Consider the following 26,941-nt stretch of genomic DNA (forward strand, 5'->3'; position numbering starts at 1 on the left):
AGAGTTTGCATCGACTTCACCGACATCAACAAAGCGTGCCCTAAGGATCCGTTCCCTCTGATACACATAGACGCCATGGTCGACGCCACCGCCGGTCACGACTTACTCACCTTCATGGACGCCTATTCGAGATACAACCAAATCCTCATGCACCCTGAGGATCAAGAGAAAACGTCTTTTGTAACAGATAAAGGGATTTATTCTTATAAAGTCATGCCTTTTGGTCTTAAAAATGCAGGTGCGACGTACCAACGACTAGTCAATAAGATATTCAAAGATCAACTCGGAGACACGATGGAGGTCTACATCGACGACATGCTGGTGAAATCAAAGAAAGCGGATGACCACGTGGAACACTTACGACAGTCCTTCGAAATACTGAGGAAATATGGTATGAAACTTAACCCAACTAAATGTTCTTTTGGAGTGTCCGCAGGAAAATTCTTGGGCTACATCGTCACTCAACGAGGAATCGAGGCCAATCCCGACCAAATACGTGCAATCATCAACATTCAATCCCCCAGAAACATAAAAGAGGTACAATGATTGAAAGGACGAGTGGCGGCATTGAACTGTTTTATATCCCGGTCGTCGGACAAGTGTTGTTTGTTTTATGATGTCTTACGCAAAAATAAAGGTTTTAATTGGACCGACGACCACGAAACATCTTTGCAAACCCTCAAAAAGTATCTGATGACGCCACCCCTCCTGTTTAAACCCAAGGAAGGTGAAGTCTTACAACTTTACCTTGCTGTCAGCACGACAGCAGTCAGCGCGGTGCTAGCCCGAGAAGACGAAACACAACAACTGCCCATCAACTACATCAGTAAGTCCTTGTTAGAGGCAGAAACCAGGTATTCCTCCCTCGAAAAACTTGTTCTGGCACTCGTTACTGCAGCCAAAAAACTAAGGCATTATTTTGAAACTCACCAAATAGTGGTGATGACTAACTATCCAATCAAGTCTGTGATGCGTAGGCCAGAACTGACAGGTCGAGTGGAAAAATGGACGATGGCTCTAGGAGGATTCGACATCAAATACCAACCAAGGAAAACCGTAAAGTCGCAGGCCCTGGCAGACTTTGTGGCAGACTTCAGCCCCGACTTGGAGAAAATTGCAGACGACGAAGTCAAGCACATCAACAGTATATATGGAATATGGACACTCTTCGTCGATGGCTCATCTAACTTTCGTGGTGCAGGTCTGGGCGTCGTGCTGAAATCACCACAAGGGGACATGATAGCACAGGCCATATGCTGCGACTTCAAGGCGACAAACAACGAAGCAGAGTACGAGGCGCTAATCGCCAGAATGACGTTAGCCGGAGAGTTAGGAGAAAATGGACTCGACATTTTTAGTGATTCCCAACTGATCGTCTACCAAATCAACGGCGACTACGAAGCCAAAGATCTCAAAATGACCTTATACCTCGAAAAAGCCAAGAAGCTTACCACAAAATTCAAACCCTTCTCCATAAAACAAATACCACGCGACCTAAACACACAAGCCGACGCTCTCGCAAACTTAGGATCCGCACTCAGAAAATCCGCGTTCTCGACCATACCCTTAGTACACCTGCTGTCGCCTGCCATAGAAAAAGACATCCCACAAAACGCCAACCTCGTCCTATCAACCACAAATACAGACAGCTGGACCAAATCCATTCTCGACTACCTAACACATGAAACACTCCCTGAGGACAAGCTCGAAGCCAGAAAAATACTTTTCAAAGCTTCACGATATGTTACTTTGCAGGACGTGCTATTTAAAAAATCAGCTAATGGGATGATGATGCGATGCGCAGAAAAGACAGAATTGGAAGGACTACTCCAGCAATACCACGACGGAGAATGCGGAGGACACGAGGGCGGACGAAGCTTCTCTACGAGGATCAAAAGGAACGGATACTATTGGCCGACGATGTTCAAAGACGCCATGAGGTACGTTGCCAAATGCGACAAATGCCAAAGGTGTTAGGTCATGATACATATGAATAAACATAAATCATGCGGAAAAACCATAAAGCCAAGAAACATATTATTTACACATAATCATTTAGCCTAATTCAGATGCATACACTTTGTAGCGTGCCCTCCCTAGCTGCGCCCGAACCGAACAAGAACAAGTCTTTAGGACTCCAAGAGTCGTCCCTCCATAGATAGTCCACAGCACGTCCGGATCCGCCTTAAGATTGACCAACTAGAATCGCCCTTAAGGTTCTAGGATTTTCGGCTAATATGGGTTGCAAGTGTTTGGCTGATTTTTGCTTGAAAACCTTACCTTTTGAATACTCTAAATCTCGATGTAAATATGTGACCCTAGGCACCTATTTATAGAGTTTTTGGAAAGGAATTATAATCCTATTAAGATACTAATTTATTTCATTAGAATCTAATTAAAACTCTATTAAACAAATTCTATCTTTATTAGGATTATGATTTAATCATAGAACAAATTCTAATAGCCTTAGGATATGTATTGCACACAACCGCACACGAGCACGAACACGAGCACAGCCCGCGCAAGCCTCGCGGCCCACGCGAGCTGCTCTTGCTCGCAGCCCATGTCGCAGCCCACAACTGCTCCGCGCGCGCCACATGCCTTGGCTGGGCCTGGCCTTGCGCTGGGCCTGGTCGAGGCTTGGCGTGTTGTGCTTGGCTTGCTGGGCGATGGCCTGGCTTCGTGCTACGCCTTCGTCTAGCGAGCCTCGTCCGATGCTAATTCGTACGATACGCTTCCCGATTAAATTCCCGATTCCGAAATTCATTTCCGATACGAACAATATTTAATATTTCCGATTCCGGAATTAATTTTCGTTTCGAACAAATATTTAATATTTCCGTTTCCGGAATTATTTTCCGATTTCGATAATATTTCCGATTCTGACAATATTTCCGTTTCCGGCAATATTTCCGATTCCGGCAATATTTCCATTTCCATTAATATTTTTCAATACGTACCATGTTTCCGTTTCCGGCAACATCTACAACTTGGATAATCTTTATATTTCCGATACGATCCATATTTCCGCTTTCGGCAATATCATCGTTTCTGAAGTATTCATTTCTTGCCTTTGACGATCTTAGCTCCCACTGAAACCAAGATCCGTCGATTCCGAATATCCATAGATGGAGTATTTAATGCCATTAAATACTTGATCCGTTTACGTACTATTTGTGTGACCCTACGGGTTCAGTCAAGAGTAAGCTGTGGATTAATATAATTAATTCCACCCTTGAACTGAAGCGGCCTCTAGCTAGGCATTCAGCTCACTTGATCTCACTGAATTATTAACTTGTTAATTAATACTGAACCGCATTTATTAGACTTAACATTATATGCATACTTGGACCAAGGGCATTATTTCCTTCAGTCTCCCACTTGTCCTTAGGGACAAGTGTGCATTTCCTAATTCCTTTGTCGCTTGATGTTTGCTCTTGAACATAAGGTAAGAGTTGTCATCCTTATTATGTCCAGAGGTGTTTCTCGGTTTCAGAGTTCAACTGATCAAATAAACAGATAATCATAACCTATGATTCATCCGAGCACGACCATGCATTTTACAGTTTCTAGCTCTCCGAGTGGCCTTGTACAACTTTTAAGCATCTCATCCCGATTTATGGGAGGACAATCCCAATCTTGCGATCTTGAGATTAGACTTCGTTTGATAGGTGATTACCTGAGCGTTGCCTTTATAGCCTCCTTTTACGGTGCGACGGTTGGTCAACGTCAAAGTAACCAGTTCTCAAACAAGTAATCTCAAATCACTCAGGTATTGAGGATTTAGTGTCTAATAATTTTAATGAAATTTACTTATGACAGATTTTCATCTCTTACAGTAAAGTTTCATAGGTCTGTCCGATACTAGTCTTCCCAAAGTAAGTATCTATGCAAATGATTATGACATTGCCATGTCCACATAGTTCAAGAAACAGAACTACTAGTCATCTTGCATTCTAGTCGTCTAACGTTTTCTATGCGTCCATCTTTATAGAAAACTCCGACCAGGGACCATTTTCAACTTTTGACATTCAAGTTCACTTGATAGACATTTCTTAGTCACAAGACTGGTCCTGACAGTCTATCTTGAATATATCGTCAAATTGAAGGGACTCATCATTTAATACTAAACCAAGATTAAATGGAATATGAAAATTCATTTCATATATGATAAATGTTCAACCCTTATGTTTTACAACCATGGGCCTCAAACCCATCTTTAAAACAGTTCATGGAATTCAAAGCTATGCTTGATTTCCATTGCTACAATGTGAGTGTTGCTTCTCACTTGTTGCATAGGTTTAGTTATCATGCTTTGCCAATCTTAATATCCTTTTCATCGAATGTTCTTCGAGATAGATGATAAGATCTTTTGAGTATGTTTATTTTGTGATCTAGTCTTTTCTTGCTTCAAGAGTGGTTCTACGCATTTTTCAATGAAGAACCATCAAGCCAGCAGACATGTGATCTACCCAAGTTCAGTGAAGAACTCTTTAACATAAACAACCCTGTTTTATTGCTTCTTAGGCAATAAGTACTTTTACTTCAACTTTATAGGTTGCTAGTGATGCTTTGTTTGGAATTACTTATCCAAGCAGTTCACGGATATGTGGAATACTTTCCAGCTGTATCTTAGAACATAGAAATTAATATTTCAATTTCCCAACGCAACAACTCATGGTCTCCAATCCATGTTGCCATTTTAAAACACGATTCTCTATAGCTCGTCCGTGCCAATGGTTAACTCCAAAGGGTCTTGCTTGATCCTTTGCCAGTGTTTATGCGTGTAGCATCAATATTTAGCATATCTTTATTTCCTTGAATAAAGAACTATTCCTATGTACCTTTTCAAGTACCATAAGTTTTTCTTGATCTCAATCTAGTTGATCTTCACTTAGATCAATAGAGATTGGTATGTGTTCGTCATGCCTAAAGCCATAAGATACATTTTGGCGATCCTTATATTATATCATACATGATAAATTTGTTTGCAGAATAATTCCCAATTGAATTCTATCCATGTAACTTTTGCTCATTCAATTTCAGCAGATACTGAATCCAGCTAAATTCTTTGACATATAATATAGGTTTACGAATCTCACTTGGATCCTTTGATGTTTAACTTATTAAATGCTTATACATAGTTCAAACATCTTTTACTTAGATTTATTCATATGGGTCGAATATCTCCAATGGAGTCTTTCGTGTTTGATTTAGTAAATGCCATTACTTAATCCAAAACAATATTATAAGATCTTTTGAATGGATCTTAATACCCAGTATGCACTAAGTTTCGCCTTGGTCCGTCATTGATGAATAATTTTCAAATCTAAGTCATTAGCATTATTTCACAATAGAGAGATATGTGTATGATACACATAGGACCAATTAAGTTTTTATATACTCCCACTAAACTTCTTATATATCTATAAGAATCATGTACATTTTATGAAACTAAAATACTTATTAGCTTCACTAAAATACAATTCCAATTCCCAATTGCTTGCTTAAATCTTGTACTTAGATTTCATAAGCTAGCAGTCATTTCAAGCATTTATTTGGATCCACAAATCCTATGACATTCCATGTACATATTTTATTCCAACATTTGATTGAGGAATATGTTTTGTCATCCAATTGCCATATGTACCAATATGCAATCATTGCTTGAATTATAGACTTAAGCATTACGATTTTGCATGAGGTTTCAACACAATCCACACCGTGAATTTGCTTGTAACCTTTAGCAACTAATCTAGCTTTGTGTGTGAACACAATTTCATGTTTGATGGTTTTTATCCTTAAAACAAACTTGCAACCAATAGGTGTGAAACTATTCTTGCAAATCAACAAAATTTCAATTTTGTCATCAAAACATTGAGTATGTTTCATGGCCTCTAACCATTTAAAACATTTGAGTCTATACATGGCCTCTAACCATTTTAGGGAATCTGGGTTTCGTCATAGCTTTCTTACAGGTCACAAACTCATTAGTCTACATGATAATAGTTTGACTGCAAGTTGTAGGTTTCTTCACTATCTAATAGAAGAATCGCATAGCTTCAGTGACCTGAACTCCATGTTTCTTCACTATCTAATAGAAGAATCTCATAGTTCAGTGACTTGAACTCTATGCCTACTTGGGTATAGAACATCAAACAATAGAATATCAATAGCCACTTGAAAGTCCTTTGAATATTCTGTTCTCCTTGAAGCACTTGTAAAGTCTTCTAAGAGATGTTTATTCTTTAAAGCCACTTCTAAAGTCCTCAAAGAATAAGTGTTCGGATTTTCTAAAGAACTTCGAAAAGCCTCCAGAATGTCCATTTATGTTTGTTGTTCGCCTCGAATACTTTCGAGGTCTATTTTCTCCCACTTGTCATTTTGGAAACGAATCTCCAAAAGGACATTATTTCGAGCAAACAAACATTATGTTCTCAAAATTCGTGGTAGAAACAATACCCTTGTGTCTCATTTGAATAAATCACAATGAAACATATATCTATTCTTGGGCCTTAGTTTGTTGAATAACAAAAACTAAGCTCCCACTGAGTTTAGGAACTCTGTAGATATATTATGAAAAGATATTCTGAAATTACTTTTCAATAGCTTTGACGAATTTGGTTTAGTTTGGTGGTAGTTGAGCATTTTGTTTTAGAAATTATAGGAAAAGTCTTTATGATCCATCATTGATCGAATCAAGTACTAATCGACTTCGATCATTCAAACTTAGATATGCCATATCTTATGGAGCTAGATTGTGAATTTTACTACACACAATCATTGATGATCATTCTTGACTTAAGTAATCATCAACATGATCTAACCTAGATCTTTATGATTTCTTGCCAAGTGGGATTTATACTTCTGAATCTTTGAACTAGCCAAACAGATTCAAACTTATATCACATTGAGTAAATAAACCTATATTCACTCAAATCTGTGTGAAATAATAAAGTCATAAAACCTTTCTTTAGCTTTGAACTCTATCGTCTAGGCGTTCTAACAATAGTTCACACTTTTGTTACTTTCAACAAGTAAGACTAGCTTATCTTGAATTGATCTAGAAATCAATCAACTTTCAAAAGTCCATCAAAATAGAGCTTATGAATGTTAACTTGTTGATATGGTCTAAGCAACAATGCCAAAGATTAGTGGAACTCAAATCAAGAGATTGATTTGAACCTAGTAAAGTTCCTTTTGTTAAAGAGTTGTTTGTTTTAATCAAGCATATTGACTCAACTCGTAAATGACCATTTCATCCAAGTAAACAAACAAACATTTTTTTTGTTTTTCTTGAATGTGAGTCTTTCTGTGTTTGAAAACAGAAATTCAGGTATGTTGATTATGGAACAAAATAGCCATTAAGTTCCACCTTTTGAAAGGACTTAAAACAAACTAGATGACCTACAACAAATGTAGCATTTCCAGGCTTCATTTCCCACTTGTAGGTCATTAGTGCATCCTAGCTTCCAATGTTTGAGTTATTACCGAAGTAAGAACCTCAAGCGGTATATGATACCAAGGAAGTTTGATTGCTAGGTCACTTCTCTTTAAACATAAACTTATAGGTAGAAACGGAATCGTAAATTCCTTTCATTTGTTCCTTGTTTTCCTATTTCTTGTACCCTTTCTTATAGTCTTAAGAATTGAATTCTTTAGTGTTGACTTTTATACTTTGTTAGACATGTCCAGTGTCACTCCAACAAGGTTCTTACCTTTTAATTTATGTTGAATATTTTGTTTCAACTAGATGATCTTACCAGAAGCTTCTAAAGTTCTCTAAGCATCGATATATTCGAATGTCTAGGGACTAGACTCATTCGAGAATTAAATGGACAAAGACATTAGGTTGTTAACCATTGGTAAATCTGAGCGTTTAAACTCAATGCTTTATGATCTCAAAACTACATTGTATTTTGAATTCACAAGCACCAATCGGTTTGCCATTCGACTTTGATACTCGAAAACAACCATAAAAGTCGCTAAAAGAAACGTACATTTTAAATTGCTCACATCTCTCATTTCCGTGAATCGTTCTTGGATTCACTACCAATCGAGGAAATTTACTGTTACCTTTCTAAAAGGATTTATTGCAGTGCAAGATATTTAATTATAAACAATAATTAAAACATACATTGAAGCATGCAAAGTCTAAACATTTATCATGAGTAGTAACTTGAAAATCAAAGCAATCATGCAATTTAAACAAGTTATTAGCATTTTATTTGATTTTATTGTTCCGGCAGGTGTGAATAAAATGATTCCAAGATCCTAAAATCCATTGAAGAATTAAGCACATTATGTATTTAGACTCAATTCTAAAATCTTTTAGGTAAGCAAAAGCCTTTTGCTAATAGTCTAGAAACTATTCTTGGTTGATAGGTACGTCTAAGAACTTATTAGGTAAACCTATCGATTTTGCCACGACATAAAAGGACTCCTTACTTATATCGTTGAGTTTCACCAAAACTAACGTGTACTAGCTCACAATTATTTGTGTACCTTACCCCTTTAGTATCGATAAGTAACACCTCGCTATGGCGGAAAACTATTACTAAGATCGATGTAAAGGATATCCAAGTAAGTGTTATTTTGGCATGGCACCTTTTAACTCATTTTTTAAGTTTGGAACTTAAGGCTCTTACTATGTTGGTTAGATTTTAAGTGAACTAAAATCCTTAATCATGCAACATAATCAAGCTTTGATCTCATGCATATTTAAGACATATTTAAAAGCAATAAATAACTTAAAGCATGCATAAGATCAATGTGATCTAGTATGGCCCGACTTCATCTTGAAGCTTCAACTTCAAAGTCCGTCTTGAAAATGGATTGGAAACTTCATCTTGAATTTCACCGTGGGAGGCGCCATTTTTCTTCAAATAGGATAAGCTATAATTAAACTAATTACAACTATTTGATGGTACGCAGATCATATTTGAATTGAAAAACAAATTTGGTGCTTTAGACCAATTACATTCAAATTAATGGTACGCAGACCATATTTTCTATCCTATTTGGGCCATACTAGGCACTTCATAACCTGCAAAACAGTACATATACAATATATACCATTCATCCATTCATTATCATGAATGGCCCACATAATTGGTTAGTTAAAACACATTGTATGCATCACATAAATATTTGCAACAATTAATTAAGGGCACCAATAATCTACCAATTATTCAGTCCTTATTAATTCTAATCAAGTTGTTTAACCTTAAAGGATTTGTAGACCTAATCAAGAGTTTATGACTAAAGGCTCCCACTTAAACCAATAACTTTATATGCTTTACTAATTTTAAACATAAAAATGTATTTCTAGTCTAACCGGAAACATACAAGTTTAATTAAAATTTAAAGCTCATATAAAATTATAATCGAATCCATTAATTTAATTTATTTCAGTTGAATTAAACGAATTTAAATTAATTCAAGGTTTAATTTTAGTAAAATAATTAGTATAAATTTAAATTTATAATAATTATAATAATCAAAATTAAATCCCGAGAAAACAATTTAAATTATTAATTTTAACATTAATTAAAATTATTTCCGAACTGAAAAATTCAAATTCAAATTAAAACGAACCAATCGGGTCAAGACAAGGCCATGGGCTTGCGCCCATACCTCGACAAGTCCAACAAGCAACAAACCCCTTGTCACTCGATTGATCGTACCGCAAAGCCCAAGCAACAACGCACCAATGCGTTAGGCCCAGCGAGTCACGCTTGTGCGCAGCCCACTCGCCCATCGCCTTGGCGCGCTGCTGGGCAACGCTTGCTGGACAGGCCAGCCAACGCTGCCCGCGTGCACGTTGTGCTGCGCTTGTCGGTGCCTTGGCTACTGCCTTGGCGTGCTGCTGGGCAAGGCAACGCACGTTGTGGCGCAGCATCCATCGCTGCCCACGCGTGCTTGCCTCGCTCGTTGCACTTTCTTGCCCATCGCCCCATCGCCCCATGCGCGTAGCACACAGCCCCTAGGCAGCCATTGCCTTGTGCATGCCACGCTCGTTGCTCGCTGCATTCGTACCGCATGGGCGACGAGCTCCCTTGCTCGTCGTCGCATTCACTATACAACACCCCTTAAGGGTAACACGTAGCGTCCTTTGCTTTGTGCGTGCAACTTTTATGAGCGAATTATATAAAAAATTAAATTTTTTTTAATTTAAAATTAACGACAAATTAATAAATCATATTAATTTCATAATTTTAGGGCGAAAAATCAAAAATTTATTAATCAATTAATTTCCGATTAACATGGATTCAAATCTAGGTCATAAAAATTAAAAATTTAACATAAATTATCAATTTTTATGGTGGATTTTAATCATGGATACCTAATTAAATTATTAATTAATTATGAAAAATAAATCAATTCTAAATTATTCGAATTTCAACAAATTAATCATAATTACAAATTAGGTTGTATAATTAACAAGTCTAGGCATTCATAATTGTTAAACATATACTGTAGGTCAATCAAAAACTCAAGATTTATCAACAAGAATCGCAAATACTTAATTTAACATCTTAAATTTACCTTTTGCGTTCGAAAAACTAAAACCTCTGAAAAGTCATAGTTAGGCTTCGAATTTGGGAATTCTGGGTTCGGCCGAAAATTACTATTTTTGTCAAAATTTTAGAATGCCTTTTACATGCGGAATTGACACAAAAATCACTCGATTTGTATGAGTAACGAAGAAACTGCCGAAAAACTGCGTACATATAATTAAATAAACGCAATTTGCAATTAATTAACAATTACGAAAATTAATCACCCCTTTAATTCTTTGCAAATTTGTAAAATTTAACCATGTTCATGCAATTTAGATTATGAAAATAATAAGAGGCTCGTGATACCACTGTTAGGTTATGATACATATGAATAAACATAAATCATGCGGAAAAACCATAAAGCCAGGAAACATATTATTTACACATAATCATTTTGCATAATTCAGATGCATATACTTTGTACCGTGCCCTCCCTAACTGCGCCCGAACCGAACAAGAACAAGTCTTTAGGACTCCAAGTGTCGTACCTCCGTAGATAGTCCACAGCACGTCCGGATCCGCCTTAAGATTGACCAACTAGAATCGCCCTTAAGGTTCTAGGATTTTCGGCTAATATGGGTTGCAAGTGTTTGGCTGATTTTTGCTTGAAAATCTTACCTTTTGAATACTTCAAATCTCGATGTAAATATGTGACCCTAGGCACCTATTTATAGAGTTTATGGAAAGGAATTATAATCCTATTAGGATACTAATTTATTTAATTAGAATCTTATTAAAACTCTATTAAACAAATTCTATCTTTATTAGGATTAGGATTTAATCATAGAACAAATTCTAATAGCCTTAGGATTTGTATTGCACACAACCGCACACGAGCACGAGCACGAGCACAGCCCGCGCAAGCCTCGCGGCCCACACGAGCTGCTCTTGCTCGCAGCCCATGTCGCAGCCCACGACTACTCCGCGCGCGCCACAGGCCTTGGCTGGGCCTGGCCTTGCGCTGGGCCTGGTCGAGGCTTGGCGTGTTGCGCTTGGCTTGCTGGGCGATAGCCTGGCCTCGTGCTAGGCCTTCGTCTAGCGAGCCTCGTCCGATGCTAATTCGTACGATACGCTTCCCGATTAAATTCCCGATTCCGGAATTCATTTCCGATACGAACAATATTTAATATTTCCGATTCCGGAATTAATTTCCGTTTCGAACAAATATTTAATATTTCCGTTTCCGGAATTATTTTCCGATTTCGATAATATTTCCGATTCTGACAATATTTCCGTTTCCGGCAATATTTCCGATTCCGGCAATATTTCCATTTCCAATAATATTTTCCGATACGTGCCATGTTTCCGTTTTCGGCAACATCTACGACTTGGATAATATTTATATTTCCGATACGATCCATATTTCCGTTTCCGGCAATATCATCGTTTCCGAAGTATTCATTTCTTGCCTTTGACGATCTTAGCTCCCACTGAAACCAAGATCCGTCGATTCCGAATATCCATAGATGGAGTATTTAATGCCATTAAATACTTGATCCGTTTATGTACTATTTGTGTGACCCTACGGGTTCAGTCAAGAGTAAGCTGTGGATTAATATAATTAATTCCACTTGAACTGAAGCGGCCTCTAGCTAGGCATTCAGCTCACTTGATCTCACTGAATTATTAACTTGTTAATTAATACTGAACCGCATTTATTAGACTTAACATTATATGCATACTTGGACCAAGGGCATTATTTCCTTAAAAAGGTACGCAGGTATGACACATAAGCCATTTGAATTCTTACACCCAACTTTAACACCGTTGCCTTTCATGAAATGGGGAATGGACATCGTCGGTAAACTACCACTAGAGGAAAAAACCTTATAAGTTTCTCATGAAAAGTTGCCCTTATACAACAAGAGCAACTTATAATGGCTAAAAAAAAAAGAAAATTTAAATGAATAATAACTTTCCCTCCAATTTGAAACAAGGGCAACTTAAGACCTAAGCAGTTCACGCAATTCACATCTTTCCCTTCATTTGCAGCAGTTACGTGACACGTCTCCTTCTTCTCTCGTCCACACTCAACCCTCCGTCCACCATTACCGCGCACCATCACCACCGCCTCCAACGTCCGACCGTTCTTCTTTGAGGCTCTGCTTCATCTTCACCGGGGACGAGGCCCCACGCTGCGCCTCCTCCTCTGCTCGGAACCCTAGATTTTCTTCCCGGCCATGGCGACCGATTCCCAAAACTCTCACCGCAAGCACAACTGCTCTCTCACCGATGATGATGGTATGATTATCCTTTCTCTGGATTTTCCAAATTAGGGTTTTGTTTCTTGGTTTTAATTGCGATTTTAATGAATTATGCTGGTTTAATTGAATTGGAATATTTACTATTTCACGTTTCTTTTTTTGCTATTTTATACAATCTTTGGTTGTTTTCTTGATATTTGAATAGAAATTCAAAATGGTAGATCGGTTTGTGGAAATAATTTCCCCATGTTTTGTTGATGCTGTATTTCTGGGTTGTGACGGCCTGATTGTTTGCAGCCATGTATAATTGGTGTTGCTGGATATGTGGTTTATTCTACTTTTTATTGCCCATTTGGTCAATGTTGCCATCGAATTAGTCTTAGTTTAGTCTCACATTTATTGGGTTTCCTGTTTCATGCTTTCTGAATTTGGTGTTAAGGTCTTTTTAAAAAAAATTGAACTTGCTGTTTTATTCTTGACTTGTGTGAAATGTAATGGTAAGATACGCACTTGTTATTTCTTTCAACAAAGTTGATCATCATCTCAAACAATTGCCCACCGCTGAGGAAGTCCGAGATTGAGTACTATGCTATGTTAGTTAAGGTCGGAGTTCACCATTACAACGGAAGTAAGTGTTTCTTGGTATTGAATGGTTTTTTTGTTATTAATAAACATTCCTTTGATATTTAGACATGTTTTTATCTGATTCCTTGCCTTGAATTCTCTCCCCGAACCTTGGATTAAACGCCTCTGAATTTGGTACAATGAATCCTTGTTTTGTTTTAAAAAGTTAATCTACCATTATATTCTGCTCAATATCTAACTTGATAATTCTTTCAAGACAAAGTCTTGAAGTTGCTTGACTCTTAATAGTCAGTGACTCACCTTCGTTGCGTGTATTTGATTAGCATTTTCAGTAGATATAACAATGGTTCTTTCAGTTCAAATTTTACTTTACATTTGTGATATTGGACTAGTCAGGCAAGGTTATAAAAGTATGGTATAAATCCAATTTTTACGGGTTTGTTTGGTCTTTAACGATCGTTCTGAATTTTTGTAAGAAATGTTTTTGATTTGTATATATTTTTTGGTTAATTTTTATATTTGACTTTGCTTACATTTCTAACTGGTGCTAATCTCGCTTCTCAGGGTGTTGTCATTAAGTCGGATGAAGCTGGCATCTCAATTTGAAAAGGCTTGTATACTGGTTAACAAAATTTCAGGTATCGTATATGCTTCAAAATCTTTTTAGCTGCACCAGTTGTAGACACCTACTTTTGTCCCCATTCGCGAAAGGGAAGGTTCGATGATGAGAACATAAATCTCCACTTGGCAACGCATCTCCTATAAAATAACGAATCTCAATTCCCCTTTTCATTTCACCCGAAACCTGCTATTTATAGAAACCTGCTATTTCTGGAAACCTGCTAAAAATAGTAACTGCCGTAATGGGTAGTTGTTAAAAGTGGCAAGTTATAAAAGATAGAAACCTGTCAGAATTAGGTGTTGCACTCCAACATAAATCCTAAATGAGATAGAAATTGCGAGAGAATCCTATTCCTAATACGATTCGAAAATAAGAGTTACGTATTAATTAAAATCCTAACGAGCCTAGAGTTCTAATGGGCCCAGATGCATTCCATCATAAAATTAATACGCACTAAAAGACTCGATTAAGTCTCATACACTCCGGATTCTAAGAGTCCGAATCTGACAAAGAAACGGCCCAAACATCAATTTCAACGCCCAGCACTGGGCGCTGAAATTGCCTGGATCCTATTTTCAACGCCCAGCACTGGGCGCTGAAATTACCTGGGACGTGTTCTTTCCTAATTCCTCGTGGATTAGAGTTCTACAATTCTATCTTTCCACGAACTCTTTTCTATAAATAGGACCCTAAGTTCGACGTGACAACAACACACAATTCATATTATGAGTATTGACTCCAACCCCTAAGCCTAAGCCTCACGCTGCGAAATAGATCACGCGTTCTGTCGCAATCAATCCAAAAATCGAACAGAACGTATCCTGTCCCGTAACTTGAGATTCGTTAAATAAAAGGAGAAATAGCAAAGTCAAAATGGTTAGTTTTCTGAGAACCGTGACGCACCTCTCAAGGGTGCGTCGTAATGTGTCCCTTTTCCATGGTTTAATTGCTTTCCTCGCCCTTTTATGAACTGTTAAACTAATTAAATTTGATTGTTTTATAACGCCTAATAAAGATAATATGTTGGGAAATCGGATTATCATGCTAGGTCCCTTAAAGCAATCTAAATCAGATAATCGCGATCGATCTAGTACTATATGTTGCATATTGTTAAAATCAACTCAGATTAGTTTAATAGTTAACGCATGTCCCTTCAATTATTTATGCTGAGATAGTAAGGATATCCTGCCTCTGGAGTTATCGAAGAGAGAGTACTCCTCTCGGTAGTTACAGTCCCCCGAACCCTCAATCTCTACCCTGCGGGTGTACGTTGAGCGATCGGGGCATGTGTTGGATCTGCGATAGAAGCGGTACCAAGCCAGGCGCAAATACTACCCATAGAAGCCTATCATAAACTACATGACATATTATTATTGCCTCATGATGTAATGTTAGTTATGTGTAGCGAAATATATGATTGTGTGACAAACCATCTTAGAAAACCAACGACCTAAAAAAATTGCCCAAACATTCATGAACCAATTGGCCAAAGAGTTATACCAAGATACGTGTTCCGCAACCCCGAACGATCCCCACAAAAAAAGTGACGCTCGGGATGGACCGTAACGAACCCCACAAACGCCGCACAATGCGTAAAGGACGTTATTAGGCAAGCACGCAAAATTAAGTCGCATATACAAAAATTATACGCGAACAGAATACGAGTACCAGTCAGGGACGCATTTTCAGCGCCCCTGGCTGGGCGCCAAATATTCTCACGCCCACAGCTGGGCGCCAAATATTCTCACGCCCACAGCTGGGCGCTGAAGTTGCTGCCTGGCCTTTTGGTCAGGCACAGCAGCCTCGGTGCCCACGCATAAAGAAAATACGTAGCAAAAAAAAAACTTTTCGTGAAAAAAAATTGCTACGAGGGCGTAGGAAAAAGCACTCGATTCTAAAAGCGACTTATAAAAAAATAAATAACTCTTTGTGTCGTTGTTAGGCCTCCTACGACGACGATGTTCGGCACCAAAATCGAGCATGCTAATTTAAAAAACTTTGAATGTCACATGGGCAAAGATATTCAAAAAATAATGTTCAAATGAAGTTTTCAAGGAAAAATAATGTTTGAATAAAAAAAATAAATCCGAGTCTAGACTAGGCTATGACAAAGTACAATCTAAATCCTAAGTCTTAGTTGTCTTATCCATAGAATCGGTCCTAATGCTTGGTGTCGTTCTGCAAGTTAAAAGGTTAAACCATATTGAGTCTCCCTTCCTAACATTTAAATCAATGAGCACCCATATGTAATTGTCATCCCTTGCTAAGAATCCACGGCCTCAATACTCTCTTTCACCAATAAAAAGAATATATTATAGTATTTGCAAAATGGAAACAGTCACATTCTGAAAATCATTCCTCTATAGTCGCACAACCCCCAAAGTGAACCTAAGGTGTCAATACCATTGGCAAGAAAAAAAATTAATGGCCTCAAGGCTTATGATCACATTGGGTCACGACTATCATAGTCCTCTCGAGTCACTCGCTCCTTGAAATACTACTAAGTACGGACTAAAAGATTTTCCATGAATGCAACATGACAAACCATGAAAATACCCAAATCGGCATGCCATAAGGCTACCATTGGGGTAAAGCAATACACACTAAGAGGGAAGCCGCACTAATGATTCTAGTCTTGCAAAAATAAAAATTCGATCTCCCCAATTAACTACCTTGCCAACATTAAGCAAAATGGCACATGACAAATGAACACCCAAGGGTTAAAATCTAAAGTGTCAACCAACGAAAGTTATGGTCCAATTAGCCTAAGTTTGAGAGTTGCTTGGTCAAGTATTATAGGCTTACGCCACGTCATTATTTTGAGTCTAGGCCACCTCCTTGTATTCATACACGGGTTATAATCAGAAAAATTAATGAAAGTTCGAGTCTAAATCACAACATCCAATTAAATCCCAGAAACTGGAGTCTGAAAAGAAACAAAAAAATTATTTTCAATGTAATTCTTTCATTAAATTTCAATAAAGTAAAAACAACATTTTGAATCTACGCTATTTGCACATTTTAAGAAACGACTAAATACGCTTGCAAAGTAAGACAATTTAAAAGGTCCACCCTAGGCCTACTAAAGCTAAAGGTCCACCCTAGGCCCTACTAAAATTAAAGGTCCACTATAGACCTACCAGACGAGGCTCACTCAGTCTCGCCTCGTGACTCAAAGACCACAACCATCTACCTTTTAGCCCAAATAAATAAAAAAATTGATTGAAGGATTTGTGTTGGGGAGAAAATCCCAAGCAAAAGGAAAAAATAGAAAGAGAAAAGGGAGAGCGAAAAGAGCGAGCCATGGAATACTTATCCCGTACCTCCCAAAGTGCAACATTTACCCAAGTAAACGAAGGAAAAGAATTGAGTCAACCAATCCAAATCATAAAATTCTACGATGTCTACCCTTTCCAATCCTTATGTTCTTAGACGCCTTCGCTCTGGGGGCCCTGTTCAGCTCATTTAACCCATCCATGTTCTCATTGCCATAACCCAAGAAACCATTACCTCGACTCTTGTTCTTGAACTTGTTGTCAACCGCAAACCACGTACGACCATTGACACGTGCGTCATACCCGTCATTTCCATAACCTGCTCTTACATCGCCGCTAGTATAATGACCATATAACTTGTTTGAATACATCCTGTTGATATACCCTTGAGCCGTCCCCATGCTACTCATTGGCCTTGGTTTATATAAACTCATGACACTAGCTTGAGGCTGCAAATTGTGAGTCCTAGAAGATGTAATCCTTATGCTTGACCAATACCTATACAACTTATCCTATCTCATTCAACCCATCTTTCAAGCCGTCTTGAGTCACGAATAAAAAAGAAGACCAATGAAAAGTACATTCTACGCTTAACGTAAAAAATTAATAATAAAAAAAGCAAACTTTGCAAAGCGCCTTTAAAAGTTCGTCTAAAAAGAAAAAGAAGCATTTAGCGCACCAAAAAAGATCTGCCTAGAAATCATTTTCAGCGCCCACAGCTGGGCGCCGAAATCTTTAACGCCCCAGCCTGGGCGCTGATCCTCTCTGCTTGCCAAATTTTGTCCAGAAGTGCTCGTCATTTTATCCGCACATACACGGAACAATAACGAACACTTGGAGGGGTACAGCACGTATGCAGATATACGTACCAAAACCAAAAAGCACATGAAAAGATTTTTGTGCAAATACATGTACTTAAAAAGAATAAAACAAAATTTTGGCTTACGGCAAACCGGCAGATTAAAATAATAATAAACTTCACTTATTTCACCCTATTTCAAACATTACGATTCCACTCGAACGTACTTGTTTAAAATCAGCATTCTAAGAAACCATTTTCTAGGCTAAGAACTACGCAAGACCTGATTCCAAATTAAATCTATTTAAGGCGGATACGTAGGCAATCCATGATTCGGTCCAACCAATTTGCAAAAATATTAAAGCCTATAGAATAACAAGAATAAAAAATAAAGTCCCTTATTGAAATTTAATTACTTGCAATCCAAGTCGAAAGAAAAATTTAAGTCAAAGAAAGAATCCAAGTCGTCAAGATGCCAAAATGAGCACACATCGAAAAAATAATAAGGGCACGTACCCTTGCCAGAAGGAGCACTCACACTCCTAGGCACTTAGCCAAGACTCAAAAGACCGCTTTGCCTCAATTGAATGGGGGCTAGCGTAAGCGTCCATGACCTCTAAAGTACTCGACTTGACCCTCCCTAAAGCGAACTAACTCACTTAAAGACCTTCTTTCACCACTAGACATAGTCGTTCGCTTAAAGACCTTCTTTCACCACTAGACACTGTCATAATCGCCAACAAGTAGTAAAGGCGGTAAGCTTGCAATAAAGAGGATTGTTCTACGGCATCGCCCCATCGTTCCTTCGAACTCAGGGCACCCGTTCATGGTAATCAAATGCTTGCGAATCCCCTTTGAAAAAATCAGACATTGTCAATAGGACTTGGCACTTAACCAAGGCTCACCCTACTCAGACATATGACACGGGCATCTAAAATCGAAATCTTAAAGCATCATTAATGGGAAGACATAACAGCAACTGGGGGCTAAAAATTGAAATGAAGGAGCTAGGGAAAGAACTAAGTATACCTTGACCTTTTGTGCAGACATACACCAAGTAAATCTAAGTCAATTTGAAAACGGTTTATATTCCCGCAATTCTGGAAAAGATGGCCCTAAAAGCCCAAAGCATGTGCCACACGGGCACAAGTAATATCTTAACGCCCGCACCCTGGCTTCCAGCGAATCCTTAGACAACATTCCAAAAAAGGTAAACAGTATTTTGATTCACTCATGTAATCCTGTACGAACCCTTCTATGAGTCAAACTTACTTAGGACACCTCGGATTGTACACAGTAGGATTCGGATTTTAAGTAATTTTCAAATAATTTTCAAAGACTTTTTCGAACATAATAAAGTGTCGTTGGTTTAAGCTAAGTATGCGTTTATCTCAATGTTGCAAGTGAGTCGAAAGATTTCCAAACATGGTTATGGGTAAAGAAAGGCACCTAGCTTTTGGTCAAGGCACACCTCAACATGTGACTACCTTGACCATGGCAGTGTCGCACAATACGACATTTACAAGGGAAGTAGCAAATCACTACTCGAACATACCTCGCACTAAACGAGTCTGTTTCAAACTATTCATGATCTGTGTCACCATGAATGCATAAAAACGTATGCAAGGCATTATAGAACCAAGCCAATCCCGTAGCTACAATTGGGGGCTTGAGAAAAACACTCTAAAAATGCTCGAAATGACGATTTTATCGCAAATTCTCGACGCTAATGCTATACATACATCATAGGGGCACAATCCTAAGCTTTAATCGTGTAAAACGAACCTTAGAATGGCTACAACCCCTCCCAAATTCTAAGCACTACTTAGAATATATAAAGTCACCCCACTAACAAGGGTAACTGAAAATCGCGAGTCACCAAAACTCCGATCAAACTACTGCACATAACGCTCGCCCTACAAGCGCTCGTTACACATTTTACGTCGTTCCAAAGCAAAAGCGAAAGAAAAATCAAGGATAAGAAAACAAAAAGAAAGAAACATCTATGAATCCTCGCATCGAACGAAGTAATAAGCCGTGCACACCCACGCAGAAGGTGCTACACTTGTTCGAGCACCTGAACGGGGCGTGATGAAGTACTTCAATGCAAAAAATAATAATGATATTCCAACACCTGGAGGAATGTTCTAAGACACGCCGTTAGGCCACACAAGCCTACGTTGCACCATAAGTTCAACCGTCCCACGGTACAAGTCTAAAAAAAAAAAGAGTAAGGCATATCGCACTAATGTGGGCACGACCAAGAGCATGTGTAAAAGAGGCAAAGACTACTTATCGCCCAAATTCAAAATGCAAGCCCCACGAATCCTACATTAAGGATTAAAGGTAGCGAAATATTACCACGGAAGGGATAGCTCGCACCTACACGAGCGGAACCCTAAGGCATCTTTCTCGAAAGAACCTACAAAAATCGTACGCCAAAAGGAAGCATCCCAACATGCATACTTGGGGGCTCCAAGCTACGAAACAACCATAGCAAAAAAAATCTCGAAGCAAATGTTTGAACAATCAAAAGGGTACGATGTTTGAGCCCACTTCATGAATGGGCCTGAACCCTATCAAGCTTCTAAGAAAACTATTCAAAATCAGTCATTGCTCAAAAAAAAATGATTCAAGCAAACTGATTGATGGACCGCACACAACGGCCATTCTATGAACGCTCGTTCGCACATACATATCATCATTCTAAGTATCGAACATTCACGAACGCGTTCAAAAGGAAAAATATACAACAACAAGAGCGGTCAAAGTCTTACGTCTCAAGGTATAATCCTCGGGCCATATAGACTCGCCCAACTATCGCAATAACTGTACGCCTTAAGAGCAACAGTTCCTTAAAATAATCGCCCCAAAGCGACAAGCACCGTAGTCCACCAATCGGCTACGGCTTCTCAAGAAAATCATCACGTTCTAAAAAAAAGAAGAAAAAAAAAAGAGAAGAGAATACATAGAACTTCCAAGTGAAATAAACGAATGAACAAGAGGCCAACTGTGTCATCAAAAGACCAGCCCAAACAACACTTTCAACGCCCCACCTGGGCGTGAATTATTTCAACGCCCAGGCCTGGGCGCCGAAAATGAACCCAGGCTCAAAAAAGGCGCTAACTTCTATTAGGCCCTGCCGCATCCATTCGACTCAAAAATTGCCGATTTCCTTACTGAAAGTCGCACCTCACGACTTTGTCAAGAGTAGCACACCACTACAAAGATCGTTCGCACTTATGAGTACAATCCCAAACATGATCAAGGACATTACATAATGCGTATCCCCAAGGAACCTCTTTGACAAGAAATGACCGTCAATCACGAGTGCTTGGGGGCTCGAAGGAAAATATATATTATGCAAAGTTAAAACAATATTCCCAGACTACGCTGTACGAAGTCCCATGTTTGGATGTCTAAAAAAAAAAAAAAACCGGATTACGACCTCAAGACAAAGGTCGCCGTTGATACTTATATATAGTCCCCTAATCAAGGACCCATGTAGTGGCAAAATTGAGCCGAAAAGACTAGCTCAAAACCATGAAAAGATGATGGCCACAAGACAATGGTCCGGCTAAGCACGTTGTCAACCCACATTCAGGTTGCAACTAAATCCGAGCATCTCTCGAAAGAAAATAAATTCTTCAAAAAATAAAAACAGGGTTCGCCCACCCTCAGCGGGTGGGGTCTGCGTCACTAGCCGCGCAGGTCCTCAGTTTTCGAAAAATAGAATCTTCAAAAAACAAATGAAACAGGCTCGCCATCTTCAGCCGGCGGGGTCTACGTCACAAACCACGTAGGTCCTTATTTTCAAAAAGCACAAACAAATTTCAAAATAGATTCGTCCACTTCTATCGGACGGGGTGTCCACCCTTAGCGGACAGGTTCGCCATCTTCAGCCGACGGGGTCTACATCACAAACCGCGTAGGTCCTTATTTTCAAAACATCAAAACAGATTCGTCCACTTCTACCGGACGGGGCATCCACCCTCAGCGGACAGGCTCGCCATCTTTAGCCGGCGAGGTCTACGTCACAAACCACGTAGGTCCTTATTTTCAAAAAATTTAAAAAACAGATTCGTCCACTTCTATCGGACGGGGTGTCCACCCTTAGCGGACAGGCTCGCCATCTTTAGTCGGCGGGGTCTGCGTCACTAACCGCGCAGGTCCTTAGTCGCTACAGCGATAACTTTTTTCGGTTTTCGCTTTTTCCAAAAATTAAAGGATTGGTTTTCCGTTTTTCCAAAAAAGAACGATGTGCTGGATTTTCCTTCGTTTTACGTCCCATAAAAACAAGGGGGTTTTCTCGTTTAGCTAGCCCTGAAAATGAGAATCTTTAAAAACATTTTTACCTCGTGGTTGGGCTTGGCCAGACCCAATTACACTTTATAGCTTTAATTTCGAAAACATCTGTAGCTACTCCCAATGACAAAGTGAGGGAGTTTCTACATCTCTTTAGATACTTCCAATGACAAAGTGAGGGAGTTTCTATACTATCCGTTGACAAATCCCAATGACACGTGAGGGATATGTCGACACTTCAAGTGATGACCCTTAAGTCAAATGTTATCACTCGGGGGCTCGTGAGACCCTCGCAAAAACAGGTCACCATGACTTGGGTGGCGCACTCCGTCTAATACTTTGACCATCGTCTTACTCCAAGACTCAGTCAAAGTGGGGGCTAACTGTAGACACCTATTTTTGTCCCCATTCCCGAAAGGGAAGGTTCGATGATGAGAACATAAATCTCCACTTGGCAACGCATCTCCTATAAAATAACGAATCTCAATTTCCCTTTTCATTTCACCCGAAACCTGCTATTTATAGAAACTTGCTATTTATGGAAACCTGCTAAAAATAGCAACTGCCGTAATGGGTAGTTTTTAAAATTGGCAAGTCATAAAAGATAGAAACCTGTCAGAATTAGGTATTGCACTCCAACATAAATCCTAAATGAGATAGAAATTGCGAGAGAATCCTATTCCTAATACGATTCGAAAATAAGAGTTACGTATTAATTAAAATCCTAACGAGCCTAGAGTTCGTAATGGGCCCAGATGCATTCCATCATAAAATTAATACGCACTAAAAGACTCTATTAAGTCTCATACACTCCGGATTCTAAGAGTCCGAATCTGACAAAGGAACGGCCCAAACATCAATTTCAACGCCCAGCACTGGGCGCTGAAATTGCCTGGATCCTATTTTCAACGCCCAGAGCTGGGTGCCGAAATCTTTGACGCCCATCCCTGGGCACTGAAATTACCTGGGACGTGTTCTTTCCTAATTCCTCGTGGATTAGAGTTCTACAATTCTATCTTTCCACGAACTCTTTTCTATAAATAGGACCCTAAGTTCGACGTGACAACAACACACAATTCATATTATGAGTATTGACTCCAACCCCTAAGCCTAAGCCTCACGCTGCGAAAATGATCACGCGTTCTGTCGCAATCGATCCAAAAATCGAACAGAACGTATCCTGTCCCGTAACTTGAGATTCGTTAAATAAAAGGAGAAATAGCAAAGTCAAAGTGGTTAGTTTTCTGAGAACCGTGACGCACCTCTCAAGGGTGCGTCGTAATGTGTCCCTTTTCCATGGTTTAATTGCTTTCCTCGCCCTTTTATGAACTGTTAAACTAATTAAATCTGATTGTTCTATCACGCCTAATAAAGATAATATGTTGGGAAATCGGATTATCATGCTAGGTCCCTTAAAGCAATCTAAATCAGATAATCGCGATCGATCTAGTACTATATGTTGCATATTGTTAAAATCAACTCAGATTAGTTTAATAGTTAACGCATGTCCCTTCAATTATTTATGCTGAGCTAGTAAGGATATCCTGCCTCTGGAGTTATCGAAGAGCGAGTACTCCTCTCTGTAGTTACAGTCCCCCGAACCCTCAATCTCTACCTTGCGGGTGTATGTTGAGAGATCCCCACACCAGGGATCACAAGGGAACCTACTGTCGTCGTGGCCAAACATAATTGCACTCCCTTTATGTCACGATAACCGGGTTTTGTCAGTTTTTCTTATTGTCGTTAAAAACTGAATGGCGACTCCTATATTACTAGTCAATTGGGTGTAAACTCACAGGAAATCCAATTACACTTGATTTGACAAAAAGAAACGTCACACCCACGAGGGACAAGGTCACGCATTAGCCTCGTGCTTTTTTCGACCCCCTCACACCAATATAAAGTTTTACTTGGTTTGAGCCTTAGCTTTCAGGCTACTTTCTCCTTCATGCTTTATTTTTGTTTTTTTTTTTCATCTTCTTAAACTTGGTTATGGCGTTGTATTTAAAAAATAGTTGATGGAATTTAATATGAGGCTCTTAAATGATCTAACTTTAAATTCTTGTGGCAATTTTTTCCACCATATTCAGAATCCTTACTGATATCTTTGTTTTGAAATGGAGTAGCAGTCGTGGAGGTCTTGACTTCAAAACTACAAGCATTAGCAAAAGAAAGAGGAGTCGGGTTCTTTTATGAAAGGGGTAAGCATTCAATTTCAGAGGTATTTTTTGGTCCTTTTAGAGCATTGATAACAGATCGTTAAGAACTTTTAGCTGAGTAAACTCTCAGTTGCTGATTGATTGACCTATCTGAAATCACGTACAAGACTTTCAAACCTCATCATTTGATGCAGTGTATAATTTTTTGACACATCTGTTTTCTGCCAACTGTCTTTAGTATCTTTCTTTAGCGTAAGCCTCTCTTTTCTCGATGTATTTAAGTATGATAAATAAAAAAGGCAATGTACAAAGTTGCCATGTGAAGCGGGGTTCTTGGGATAAGAATATCAGATGTACATGTTCTTGACTTTTCTTAGCTGAACTATACTGGTAGATCATGAAAAGTAACACTTGTATTCCAAGTAAAACTAGAGAACAAATAACCAGTGTTTTTGGGGATGATGTCATTTCAAAATGTATATGTTATGTTTTTGCACATCCACATATAGAGTATGCAATTTCAAGGAAATCTGTCAATATTTTGCAAAAAAAGAAAAGGGAGGGTCTGACCATGTTTCTGAAGGTTGATAATATTACTTTCTTGTCTTCAGTCTGCTCCAGTGAGATTCATATGTTCACTGTTTTTCTGATGCATAGATTCCATGAAATTTGGAGACAAAATTCCTATTATACATGTAAATTTATTGGCTTCCACAAGAAGAAACACAGAGAAGGGGAAAATGATCCTCTGGTGAATCTATTGCCTTATTTTTTTTTGTAAAATTACCGACTTTAGATATCTGGTGACTGCCTTCCTGATGCACCCTTCACCGACCATGAAACAATTGAATGTTACTTCTTTTCTTCAGCAGTTGGCAGTTTATTATGAATCAATTTTATCAGGGATATCTCACTTAGATTCTGTTCTTTAGATCCTTGTGTGATATATGTGTGTAATAAAACCATTTTGGTGACAAGATGAAACACAAAATAAGGGAAAATATCTATTGGTAAATAAAGCTTCTCCTTCTTGTTTGAGGATTACCAACGTTAGATATTTGATTTCTATCTTCTTAATGTACCCTGCACTGAAAATTACTTCCGTGATGCAAGTGCATTTCTCGGCTTCACAAATTAGCTGTTGGAATTTTACGAGTTTCTTTCAGCATGCTATCTCCCATTAGAATTTCTTTTCCTACTGCACTCCGAACTTCGAAATGGCTCTAGCTGATTAAATATGAAGTTATGCTTTGGTATTTTTGAGTTAAGTTGGGCTTTTACGTTAATGTACCTCTTCTAATGCTGCCTGATTCAATACAGCTGTTGTCCCACATCGATTTTCAAATGGCATTTGCTTATTGAAACCAGTGGAGGGCTGAATCAACAGAGACTTGGGGTAAGTGAAGGTCTTTCATGATTTACTCTGTTCATGTTTCCATATGCCAGATATTGATTACTCTAAATTTTTTATAATCTTCATTATCGTTTTATGGAGATTTATAATCGTGTTGTTTTTACAGATAACGTATGTTGTGGTAGTAGCTAGAATACTTAATGCTACTCATTCCTATTGGAAAGATGAGAGGTATGTGGAATTATTTTACTAAATGGAACGTGTGTCTCCCAAGACTAATGTGAGTCTATAAGACCATATGTTGGTTTTCTTATATCCAAAAAATTTCCATGTGTATGCAGTGACTTTGCAGACATTTTTGATGTTGATTGGTTCATATCTTCTCTTGCAAAGGATGTGAAAATTGTAAAAAGAGTTCCTGATAAAATCATGAGATCTATGGAAAAGCCCCCATATACAATGCGAGTACCTAGAAAGTCAACCCTCGAAGATTATTTAGAACTCGTCTTGCCAATACTTTTGAGACGATGTATAAGAATTCTCCTTCTATCTTCTACTCCATAAATCCTAATGTTGTTAAAACTAAAATTCCATTACAGTTCAAATTATGACAAAGAGTGAATGACCTCTTTCGATAAACCGGATGTTTCTATGTTTCCTTTCACTTTGGCCCAGGAAGCTCTATTTTGGTTTATAGCTTATTACAGGCCGAAATATTCTGGTTTTATGGTCTCGAACATAATATGTAATTTTAACATATGTTAGTAGTTTGTTTTTTGGTTTGAGAAATGTAATAAATAGAGCAGGCTTGTAGTTATTCGTGACTCTTACATTATTTTGTTATTTATCGATTTAATTAATTACATTTGAATTAATTCGGTAATATTATTGGACATTTGAAATTTATATCATTTTTGAGAATGTCAAGCTGATGTTTGATGAAACAGAAATTATATTGCAAAATCAGAAATTATATTGCAGAATATTAGGAATTATATTGCAGATTTTTTTTTTTTTAAGAAAAAAAAAACTCAAAAGTTGCCCTTGTTTGCAACAAGAGCAACTTATGTGCAGCT

General features: G+C 38.4%; 1 protein-coding gene across 1 annotated transcript; it reads left to right on the forward strand.

The window, feature by feature from the left end:
* The first annotated feature begins 693 nt into the window (after positions 1–693).
* Positions 694–26,684, forward strand: LOC130461681 (uncharacterized). The gene is made up of 4 exons (XM_056829853.1): positions 694–1,940; positions 25,832–25,907; positions 26,032–26,096; positions 26,207–26,684. The coding sequence occupies exons 1-4, from the start codon at positions 694–696 to the stop codon at positions 26,427–26,429; spliced, it is 1,611 nt and encodes a 536-aa protein (XP_056685831.1). The 3' UTR covers positions 26,430–26,684.
* The last annotated feature ends 257 nt before the right edge of the window (positions 26,685–26,941 follow it).

The sequence above is a fragment of the Spinacia oleracea genome, chromosome 5 (assembly GCF_020520425.1).
Source record: "Spinacia oleracea cultivar Varoflay chromosome 5, BTI_SOV_V1, whole genome shotgun sequence".
Classification (NCBI taxonomy): Eukaryota; Viridiplantae; Streptophyta; class Magnoliopsida; order Caryophyllales; family Amaranthaceae; genus Spinacia; species Spinacia oleracea.

What these genes read in the sequence shown, in the direction of transcription:
- LOC130461681 (XM_056829853.1), top strand. Translation starts at nt 694, where the DNA reads ATGACGCCACCCCTCCTGTTTAAACCCAAGGAAGGTGAAGTCTTACAA. An exon ending in TGAATCAACAGAGACTTGGG is followed by an intron (nt 25,908 to 26,031) that starts GTAAGTGAAGGT and finishes TTGTTTTTACAG; the next exon opens with ATAACGTATGTTGTGGTAGT. An exon ending in TCCTATTGGAAAGATGAGAG is followed by an intron (nt 26,097 to 26,206) that starts GTATGTGGAATT and finishes ATGTGTATGCAG; the next exon opens with TGACTTTGCAGACATTTTTG.